The 11436-nt window shown below is 48.0% G+C and overlaps 1 protein-coding gene across 8 annotated transcripts in view; it reads left to right on the top strand.

Moving 5' to 3' along the window:
- The window catches only part of Arhgap23 (Rho GTPase activating protein 23), a 93101-nt gene that overhangs the window by 73604 nt on the left and 8061 nt on the right, over positions 1–11436 (top strand). For 7 of the 8 annotated variants that reach the window (XM_026789891.1, XM_026789890.1, XM_005368322.2 and 4 more), the window contains 3 exons: positions 7538–7579; positions 8604–8700; positions 10609–10640. In XM_026789891.1, coding sequence (XP_026645692.1) covers positions 7538–7579; positions 8604–8700; positions 10609–10640 — 171 coding nt within the window. Of the gene's footprint in view, positions 1–7537; positions 7580–8603; positions 8701–9092; positions 9116–10608; positions 10641–11436 lie in introns of all 8 variants that reach the window. The other variant, XM_026789892.1, reaches the window with a different exon arrangement.

Raw genomic sequence — 11436 nt, 5'->3', positions numbered from 1 at the left:
AGAAGAGGGCACCAGACCTCTTTACAGATGGTTGTGAGCCACCATGTGGTTGCTGGGTATTGAACTCAGGACCTTTGGAAGAGCAGGCAATGCCCTTAACCACTGAGCCATCTCTCCAGCCCCCTGTTTTGTTTTTTTCAAGACACACTTTCTGTGTGTAGCCTGTCCTGGCACTTGCTCCGTAGACCAGGCTGGCCTTGTTTGAACTCACAGAGATCCTGACTCCACCTCCCGAGTGCTGGGATTAAAGGTGTGCACCACCACTGCCTAGCTGAGATCTGTTTAAATTAGAAAAATATTACTGTTTGTGTGTGTGTGTGTGTGTGTGTGTGTGTGTGTGTGTGTGTGGAGGTCAGAGTGCTATTTTGCAGCGTCAGGTCCTTTCTTTCCCTCTTTATGTGGCTCCCATGGATTGAACTCAGGTTATGGCCCGCATGGCAGCAGCTTAATCAACAGAGCCGTTTCCCTGGTATCTTATTTTTAGTGAATATTTATTATTGCTGTAATTTGTTTTGTTTTGTTTTTTCGAGACAGGGTTTCTCTGTAGCTTTGGAACCTGTCCTGGAACTAGCTCTTGTAGATCAGGCTGGCCTCAGACTCACAGAGATCCACCTGCCTCTGCCTCCTGAGTACTGGGATTAAAGGTGTGTGCCACCACTGCTTGGCTATAATTTTTTTTTTGAGACAGGGTTTCTCTGTAGCTTTGGAGCCTGTCCTAGAACTAGCTCTTGTAAAACAGAGCTGGCCTCGAAGTCACAGAGATCCACCTGCCTCTGCCTCCGAGTGCTGGGATTTAAGGTATACATCACTACTGCCTGGATAGACTATCGTTTTTAATTAAATTTTTTTTTGTGTGTGTATGGGTGTTATGCCTGCATGCATGTCTGTGCACCCATGGAGGTCAGAAGAGTTGAATCCCTTGGAAATGTAGCCCAGGCTACCCTCAAATTCACTACATAGCCAGGATGACACCAAACCGGCAAGCAGTGCCAACTGAGCTGCATCCTCAGCTCAAACCATTTTTATTAGTAGTATAATAAAGGTGACTTTTTTCCATGCAGAGCAATGAGTTCAGAGCCTGTGCTTGCTAGATTAGCGCTGCCTACGGATTTATATGCCCAGCCTGCACCTTTCACTGTGTGTAGCCGTTCTTTATTTCTTCTAAGTCTGTTCTGAAGTTTACTTAGCATCTACTAGAATTGGTGCACCCATGTGTTCTCAGCTCCCGTTTGCTTGCCACACTGACTTCTGTCCTTTGCTCTGTCTGTGGTGATCTCTGCTGATGAAGTGTGTGTTTCTTGGAAACAGATAACTAGGTCTTTTTTTTTTTTAATCCAGCCAGCTAATCTGTGTCTCTTTATTGAGGGTCTGAGATCATGTACATGAAAGACTACAACCAAGTGTTATTTACTTAACGCCTGTCATTTGGCAGCTTGGGTATTGTTTGTCATTTTCTCCCCAGTAGTATTAAGGAGTGTTCGGGTTTATCGCTGGACCTTTGTCTATCTCTTCTTCCTCATAAGATTTACTCTTTGGTGCATTCTCAAGATGGAGGAATCCGGTAACAGATCCTACAGTGCTGGCTTCCTTTGTCAAGAACTGCCCTCGTTGGTGCTCAGCTTTCTGTCAGTCTCTTCTGGGCCCTGGCTCGCAGTTATTTCCGTACTTCTCAGGTTTGGCCTACACAGTCCCGTGCTCTGCTGGCTCTGGCTAGCTGAGAGCCTTTGTGTGTAGATGCGTCCACATTGCCCTTACAGTGGATAGTAGTGCTTCTTTTTATGTTCACACTTCGCCCGTGATCTGCCTTCACGCTTGCTTGGGGTTCTCTTTGGGTGTCCGTTTGTTGTCCAGATCTAATTTTCTGTTATATTCATAGAAGAGAGTCTGAATGTCTTTAGTTTAACCTCGGTTCCCTCTGTCCTGACTGAAACAGAGGTCCTGGCCGTTGTGGTCATGCTCACGTTTTTTCTCTGTTGTTACGCTGTTGTATTTGTCCACCGTGTCCTCTGTCTCAGTCAGTTGCTCTGATGAAGCACCATAACCAACCTGGGGAGGAAAGGGCTTGCTGTGTTGACATTTCCACATCCAGTCCTGCTCAGACTGCTTTCTTTATTTCTTTTCTCTTCTTTCTTTTTTGTTTGTTTGTTTGTGTGTTTGTTTTGAACCTGTACTGGAACTTGCTCTATAGATCATAGATCACAGAGATCCGCCTGCCTCTGCCTCCTGAGTGCTGTGATTAATGGTGTGCACCACCACTGCCGGATTTCAGCCTGCTTGCTTGCTTGCTTTCTTTCTTTCTTTCTTTCTTTCTTTCTTTCTTTCTTTCTTTCTTTCTTTCTTTCTTTCTTTCTTCTTTAAAAAGACTTATTTATTTATTTATGTGTACAGTATTCTGTACTCCATGTAACTGGCATGCCAGAAGAGGGCACCAGATCTCATTACCGATGGTAGTGAGCCACCATGTGGTTGTTGGGAGTTGAACTCAGGACCTCTGGGAGAGCAGCCAGTGCTCTTAACCACTGCTTTCTTATAGAAATGGGCTATGCCTTCCCACATCAATCATTAATCAAAAAATATGCCCAACAGACTTGCCTATAGACCAATCTTGTGTAGGCATTTTCTCAGTCGAGAGTCCCTCCAGTTTGTATCTGTTCGCATAAAACTAGGTAGCACCTCTTCCGTCGCTGACACCCTTCTCTGCTGCATTAAGTCTGTCTGCGCACTTCCTTCTGTGTATTTTTATTAGAGTCACTGAATTTTTTTAAAAATATTTCTTTATTATGTATACAATATTCTGTCTGTGTGTATGCCTGCAGGCCAGAAGAGGGCACCAGACTCCATTACAAATGGTTGTGAGCCACCATGTGGTTGCCAGGAATTGAACTCAGGACCTTTGGAAGAGCAGGCAATGCTCTTAACCTCTGAGCCATCTCTCTAGCCCCAAGTCACTGAATTTTTCATTTCCAAGATTCCTATTTTTTTCCCCAAATCTGGTTTTTTTGGGGCTGATCTTTTCTTCTACTTTACTGATGTTCCTCACCAGATCCTAAATTGAATTTATCTGCCTGTTATTCATCTTCTTTCAATATTGATTATTTGTACTAGTAAACTTTTGAAATCTTCATCTAGCATTTTACTATTACAGTATCTCATTCATATGTCTGAATGCATACACACATATGTAATTTGTATGTTTTGTGTGCATGTATGTATGTGCACCACATGCCTGCAGAAGGAGCTTCTGGAAGTAGAACTACAGAGGTGTTGAGTCACGTGGGTGCTGGGAGCTGAACCCGGATCCTCTGCAAGAACAGCAAGTGCCATCCACCACTGAGCCATCTCTCCAGCCCTGTTACAGAATCTCTGATTTGGGAAGAGTGGCTTGGCAAGTTTTCCGTATTTCTTGGTTTCTTTCTGTTCTGCGGTTTGGACGTCACTTGCTGTGTTATTTGGAGATCTGCCTATTGAGCAGCCCACTCTTGAGGGCTCAGTCCCTAGGACCACTCAGAGAAGAGAAATCAAACGACTATAAAAACAACAGCAGTGTCTCACCACGCTAGAAGCCGGGCGGTGGTGACACACCTTTAATCCCAGAACTCGGGAGGTAGAGGCAAGCAAATCTCTGAGTTTGAGGCCAGGCTGGTCTACAGTGAGTTCCAGGACAGCCAGGGCTACACAGAGAAACCCTGTCTTGAAAAACCAAAACCAAAAGCAGCCAACCAAACAAGCAAACAAAAAGCCAGGGTCTTGCTGTGTATCCTGGCGGTACAGAGCAGGCTGGCCTCAGGCTTGCAGTGAATCCGCTGCTTTGTTCTCTCGGAGGGCTGTGCTGCTACCCTGGGCCCTCTCCCAAGACTTTTTTCAGGCAAGATGTCTTCTTTTCAGCATGAGAACAGATTTCTGAGTTCACTGCCGTGAACTGGGCCGTAGCCAGGGTGCTGCTGCCCCCCACCCCCGCTTCTCCGACTACACTTGCGGCCGTGTTTAGATTTCACTATGTTTAAAAATTATGCTGTTATCTTTTTTTCATACATTCTTCTAATTTTGTTTGTACATTTCTTTTTTATTATGAGTAATCGTTCTTTGTCCTTTCTTCTTTTTTCCTTTTGTTCTGTTTTCCTCTCGTCTATGCTTTTTAGTAGTGTTTTGACTTTGTGTTTCAATTTTTTGTTCTGCTTGTTTGTTTGTTTTTTAAAGAGTGGGGGATGAGGAGTGTGGTAAGGAGCACAAAAGGGTTAAAAAGAAAAACTGAGGTGCCTGAGCACTTCCTGGATCCCCAAACCTTACAGCTTGCTGGTTCTTTGTCCTGGGCAGGTGGTTTATGCTGGTGTCGGATCTGTGTTGGACAAACTCTTGCCAGAGCATGGCTTCGCTTTAGTGGCCTCCCTTCTGTGGCAGGGGGCTGCCGCCTGCGGGATGGGCAGATTTTCCTAACCTTCTTGAGACCTGTAGGGTGGGGATCTCCCAGATGTGTTGGGGGTATGGGAGGTAACCGTGATGCAGAGATCTGCATAGGCAGAGGACTGTCTTCTACTTTTTAAGGCTCCCCCAGTGATACTCCCAGTGCTAAAGGGAAATCCTCAGACCAAATGGGGTATCCTGTCTCTACAAGTCCTCAGACTGAAAGCCTTCAGTTCCTGTCTCCTCCTGCCTTATATTCCTCTCTCCGCCCAGCCATATCTCTTCCTGTCTCCACCTTCCTAGTTCTGGGCTTAAAGGCCTGTGACTCCCAAGTACTGGATTGGAGACAAGAGCCACCACTGCCTGACTCTGTTTCTCTTTTAGATTGGATCAATCTCAGGTGGCCCAAGGTGGCCTTGAACTCTCAGAGATCTCTCTGCCTCCCAAGTGCTGCCCGGCCTCTGTGGCTATCTAGGGCTATCTAGTGACCAGCTCCGCACTCTGCTCCTCAGGCGAGCGTTGTTAGCGCACAGACAGAACACCACCGTCGCTAGTTCTCACTTTACTCCATGAGGGGGAGGACAGGGACTGTGGCCGTGCACTGGCGTCCCACGGTGGCCCAGGGCGGGCTTGACTTTTGAATGATTTGTGTATGTTTCAGAATTTATTTTCTCTAATGGCTGAGGACAAGGTTCCGAATATGTTCACCAGTTCAGATTTGTCTATTGAGTTGCTAAAGGAATCAATATTTTTACATGTATGTTTTAATATTTTATATGTATGGGTATTTAACCTGCATGAGTGTCTGTGTACCCATGAGTGTTGCAGTGCCTTCAGAGGCCAGAAGAGGTCACCAGATTCTCTTGAACTGGAGTTAGAGCAGATGGTCAGCCTTGTGAAGCACAGCCAGTGCTTTTAACCACTGAGCATCTCTCCAACCCCTGCTTGGATTTTTCTTTTCTTTTTTCTTCTTTTTTTCCATTAAAGATTTATTTATTATATATACAATGTTCTGCCTGCATGTATGCCTAAAGGCCAGAAGAGGGCACCAGACTTCATTACAGATGGTTGTGAGCCACCATGTGGTTGCTGGGAATTGAACTCAGGACCTCTGGAAGAGCAGCCAGTGCTCTTAACCTCTGAGCCACCTCTCCAGCCCCTGCTTGGATTTTTCTAGTCTCCTGCAGGACTATGACTTGTTATCTGTGTGTGCTGATGTAGTTGCCTGTGTGTGCACATCTGGAGACCAGAAGTTGGCAGACATACAGTATCTTCCTCTCCTGCTCTCCATATTATTATTAATAACACTGTGTCAGCGAGGCTGGCTGGTTAGCAAAGCCCTCATATCCACCGTCTTTGCTTTCCAGTGCTGGAGTTCAAAGCTTGTATCACCATGCCTGCCTGCCTCCTCCTCCTCCTCCTCCTCCTCCTCCTCCTCCTCCTTCTTCTTCTTCTTTTTTGGTTTTTCGAGACAGGGTTTCTCTGCGGCTTTGGACCCTGTCCTGGAACTAGCTCTGTAGACCAGGCTAGTCTCGAACTCACAGAGATCCGCCTGCCTTTGCCTCCCGAGTGCTGGGATTAACGTGCCTGCCTTTTTTACTTAGGTGCTGGAATCTAAGCTCTGATCTTCGTTCATTGTTGTGCCACAAGCACTTAATCTACAGAGCCGTCTCTGCAGTCCCCAATTGTCCTTTACACACACACACACACACACACACACGCACACACGCACACACACACACACACACACATTGGTTTTCAATACAGGGTTTCTCTGTGTACTCCTGGCTGTCCTGGACCTAGCTCTGTAGACCAAGCTGGCCTCAAACTTACAGAGATCCACCTGCCTCTGCCTCCAGAGTGCTGTGATTAAAGGCATGCACCACCACCACCTGGCAAAATATTTTAAGATATCTTAGACCAGGTGTGGTGGTTCACACCTATAATCTCACTTGGGAGGTGGAGGCAGAGAGATCAGGAGTTCAAGGCAAGTTGGGGTTACATGATACCTTGCCTCAAAAAATAAAAACATCATATATGCTACAATTTTTTTTTTTTGAGACAAGGTCTACAAACATGTAGTCCTAGTTTGCCTCATGAGCCTGGCCTCAAATTTGTGGCAATCCCCCTGCCTCTGCCTCCCTAGTACTGGATTGTAGGTATGTACCAGTATGCTTGGGTTTGCCCTTAAATTTAAATGAGAGTTTAGCAGGATATAGTGTCTGGTTTCAATCAGGTAGTGGTGGCGCACACCTTTAATCACAGCACTTGGGAAGCAGCGGCTGACAGATCTCAGTGAGTTCAGGGTCTGCTGGTCTAGAACAGCCAGGGCTACACAGATAAATCCAGTCTTAACAAAACAAAACAAAAAAATAATAAGAACTAGAAATGGTCTCAAAATGGTATTCCTTCAGCACAGATAGGAAATGTTATTTGTTTCCTCTCGTCTGCTGCTGCTGGAAGGTCCATGTGACTCGGTCATTTCTAAGTAGTCTGAGCCTCTGGGTTATAAAATCCAGGATTTTTCAGCTTTATCTTTTAACCCGTTTTGTCTTGTTTGACAAGGACTTTTGTAGCCAGGCCGGACTGGAATTCACATCATAGCCTGGGCTGCCCTTGAACCCAAGTTTCTAGCCCCAGCTCCCTCCAGGAATGAGCCACCAGGCTCAGTGTATTTGGCATTTTTTAGAAAGCTCTTGCCTGTCTGTTCTGGGGGAAGCTAAGACCTGTTTCCAGGTATTTTCCTTCACTGAATAGAGTGTGCCCCCCCAGGTGTCACTATGGAGCCAGGGTCCTATGGTGGGAGATGCTGCCCTACAGGCTCTGTCAGTCCACCTAGTGTCCACTAGAGGGCGCTGCCACCCAGGGGTCCTAGCTGGCTCTGGGGGCCTATACCATAGTGAGGCACCCAGGACCAATTTGTGGAAAACCTGTAACCTGCTTGTGGTGGGCTCTGCCTAGCTCTGGTCTGTTTCTCTCCCACATGGTGGTCCCACTTTGTCTTCCCCTAGCTGTGGAGCTGTCTGAACCCTTTCTCCTAGGACTTAGGATGGGTCACCATCAGGACTGTGAGTCCTTTGGCCCCATCTTCCCTCTCCCCGTGCTAATTCCACACCTACCTTTGTCTCTTCTGCAGTCAGACTGGTTCTTCAGTGAGGACGAGGACAAAGGAGAGAGAGTAAGTGATGAGAGGAGGGTGGGTATGGGCTGAGGTGACCCCTTTTTCTGAAGGGTGGGTGTGGGTGTGGCAGTGGAGAGATGGCTCAGAGGTTAAGGACACCCACTGTTCCTGCAGAGGATGCAAATGTGGTTCCCAGCACCCACATTCAGTTCCCACAACCACCTACAATTCTAGAACTTCTGATGCACCCCCCTACACACACCCAACCTCCATGGGCACTAAACTCAAGTGCTCAAGCCCACACTCAGACACAGATAATCATGCAATGAAAAGTAAAAGAGGCAGCTGGTGATGGTGCATAGAATTAATCCCAGCACTTGGGAATCAGAAGCAGGCAGATCTCTGTGAGTTCAAGGCCTTTGTGGTTACAGGAGCTAGTTACAGGACAGCCAAGGCTACACAAAGAAATCCTGTCTCAAATAAATAAATAAATAAATAAATAAATAAATAAATAAATAAATAAATAAATAAATAAATCGAGGCTGGAGAAATGACACATAGGCTAAAATCACTTGATTCTCTCCCAGAGGACCCAGGTTGGAGTCCCATATGGCCGCTCATAGCCATCCATACTCCAGTTCCAGTGGTATCTGATGCATAGATATACATATAGTCAAACTACCCAGACATGTAAAAAGGTTAAAATAAAAATAAAATCTTTAAAAAAAAAGATTGAGGGAGAGGAGAATCCTTAGCCCTAGGCGCCTGCAGTGTGACAGAGGAGACAGCCCTTCCCTTCAGGAGCAGTGGTCTGTTGGGGGATACAGATCAAACTCCGAGGAGACCCACTATGTAGCATGTAGCATAGCCCAGTCTGATGGGAGAGACGAGGCCCTTGTTCTCAGCTGAGGGAGCCTTCAGGGTTCTGTCCCGGTGGGGTGGCACCCAGCAGCACCGTGGGAGACCTCAGATCTAGTCTCAGGGTGCTCCCATTGAGGAGACAGCCCCACCGTGTTCTGAGGAGCCTGAGGGCTAGCCATCTGGGAGACTCCTGGCTGACTGACTCCTTTTCCTGTTGCAGACCCCTGTTGATGACAAGGAGCCACAGTCAGTGCCCAACATCGAGTACCTCCTGCCTAACATTGGCAGGACAATGCCCCCCAGTGATCCAGGCTCAGGTGAGTAATGGGACCTGGGAGGGGAGAGATGGGGGGGCTCTGCCTTCCTGAGGGTCCCAAATGCCTGGCCAGATGTTTATCTTCCCTGCCCCAGGCTCCTGGCCTGGCCATACCCCAAGATCGGCCATAGTGGGCTTTCTCCCTCTCTGGGAAAATCAGCTGTGTGTTCAGCATCCCCAGGACTGGGCAGGGCTGTGCTTGACCATCTTCTCTGGTCCTCTACTGTGCCTTTGGTTTCCGTAGCTGAGGGCTTTATTCTGGGTGCAGATTCCTCTTTTTAATTTCTCTTCCTTCTCTCCTTGAACCTTGTCCCTCCCTCCTCTTCTCCCTTCAATCTCCTCCCACCTCCTCCATCCTCTCTTCCCTCTTCTTCTCCTGCCCTCCTCCTCCAGCGGACCTGTTGGAGATTTAAAGGGTACAGTGCGGTGTCGCGGCCTCAGTCACTAACAGTGGCGGGTGATTATAAGAAGGCAGGGCAGGCCCGAGTGGTAGACACGTCCCCAGCAGTGAGCACCCCCGAGTGGTAGACACGTCCCCAGCAGTGAGCACCCCAGCTTCACATAGCAGCTGCAGTACTGGTCCACGATTTACCCATGGCCCCACCCTGCCTCCTCCTATCCCTGTGTTCCCTCCTTGGAAGGAAGCCAGACCCCTTGCCCTGCCATCAGATGGCTAGCTTCCCTTCCCAGCCCCCAGCTCTGTGGCCTTCCCTGTGCAGAACAAGCACTTCAGGTTGACCAAGATGAAGGAAACTTGTCTGTGGACCCTGCCTCTGCTGGGACCTGTGTGTGATACCACCCCCAGATGCCATTCTAAAATGACAGCTCCTACTTCAGGTCAACCCTGGACGCTGATGCTGGAAGTCCTGTTCCAGAGGCGGGGTGGCTTCTGTGCCCAGAGGCAAATGAATGGCCCTTTTTTTCTTGGTCCCAGCCACCAGCTCTTCTCATGTCTGACTATTCTGCCCTGGCATGTCCAGTTCTTGCCCGCAGCAGCCCTAGTTATGAGATACAGTCTGGGGGTGGGTGGGGGAGGAGCCCCCTGTCTCTTCTAATCACCTGCTGCCGCCTGCCCCATGTGTGTTGAGTGTGGTCCGCCATTCTTGCTCTTCTCACCGTTTGCTGGGGGAGGGGGCTGGGGAGGGGCCTCTAACCTGCCTGCCAGAGAGTGTGGATTAACTGCACTTGCTCGTCCCAGGCCTTTGGACCAACCTGCTCCCTCTCCAGCGTGGAGAGGACACTGCCTGGTCTTGTTATCTGGTTCCTTCTCCATTCTGGAGACACTAAAGAGCGGGACTCTAGTCCCTCAGATGTACCGGTTTTGACTGGTTTTAAAAGGGACCATGCCCCTTAAGGGCAGGTTGATGTTGGCTCTATCACCAGTCCACTGCCCCCTGTGTCTTACCCACCTCATTTCTGCTCTTTTACGTGATCACTTAGCGTGGTCCCTTCTCTCGTGTGGTGGGGGTGGGGCGCACACCTCTCTCTGCACTGTGTGGTCTCCCATGTTCTCCAGAGTATCTGTGATGTGCTGTGTCGCACCGCTGTGATTTCTGTGGACTGCATCCGGAACTGGCATTTTCTCTCCAGTGCTTCAGAGTCACGGAGCAGGAGGGGGAGGGGAGAGGAGCCAAGACCAAAGAAAAGCCCCCTTTGTCCTTAACCCTGGGCAAGTGAAGACTCAGTGGCCCACAGCTTGATGTCATTTCCTGCCTCTAAAGAAGTGGTGGCTAACAATCACCTTGTGCTCTGGGCCATCCCATAGAAAATGCCAGCAGGAACAATGGCCCTCCTAGGGCCTGGGGGAGAACACCTTCATCCCTGAACTTTTGAGGCAAGGAAAATGTGTTCATATGACCCCGCTTATCCTTCCTGATCTAACATCCAGTTTTCTTTCTTTTGCCAACAGATTCCACCACCTGTAGTTCAGCCAAGTCCAAGGTTAGTGCCGAGGCTTCCTAAATGTGTTCTGCCTGGACACTTTGTTTTGGTCAAGAGAATTAGAATGGTAGTTGAACTCAGGGGAAGTTGAGGGTCCCATGTGAAGGAAAGTGGGAAATACTGAGTGTCCAGGGGAATCCGAGACATCGACCTTAGTGGTGCTTGGAGGGGTGTCTGATGTAGAATAAGGGCTGGCCTTGGAGTTGACAGCTGAGAGGCAGTGTATCCTCAGAACAGACTCTAGGGGCAGAAAATCCTGGGTCTGAGTCCTGTCTTTGCCACTTAGTTTTAGGATGTTGGGGTAATTCTTTGTATTTGCAGCTTCCTTCTCTGTAAAAAGAAGTAACAGCAAGTGTCTGCTGTGATAAACATGATTTAGGGTCTCTAGGGGAAGTTGAGTGTGGTGGCTCATGCCTGTAATTCCACCACTTGGTGGGTACAGCCTGGGCTACATGCTGAATTCCAGATTAGCCAGGCCTTCATAGCAAAACCAAACCAAAAAAAAAAAAAAAAAAAGAGGGCTATCTGGAAGGGCTTAACGAGGAAAAGAAAGGAAAGAAGACAATTGAGAAATCAGTGAAATTGAAAACAATTAAGAGAAATCAGTGAAACTACAAACTGTCTCTGTGGGTAAAAATCAGTAAAATTGATAGACTTGTCACCAGACTGACAGAATAAGAGATGGCATAAATTACCAGTGCTAAGGATGACACAAGTGTTTCTAAAGACCACACTAACACAGGGACATGGGTACAGACCACACAGACACTAACACAGGGACATCGGTACAGACCAC

Source organism: Microtus ochrogaster, unplaced genomic scaffold (genome assembly GCF_000317375.1).
Source record: "Microtus ochrogaster isolate Prairie Vole_2 unplaced genomic scaffold, MicOch1.0 UNK31, whole genome shotgun sequence".
Classification (NCBI taxonomy): Eukaryota; Metazoa; Chordata; class Mammalia; order Rodentia; family Cricetidae; genus Microtus; species Microtus ochrogaster.
This window is presented reverse-complemented; position numbering and strand designations above follow the sequence as displayed.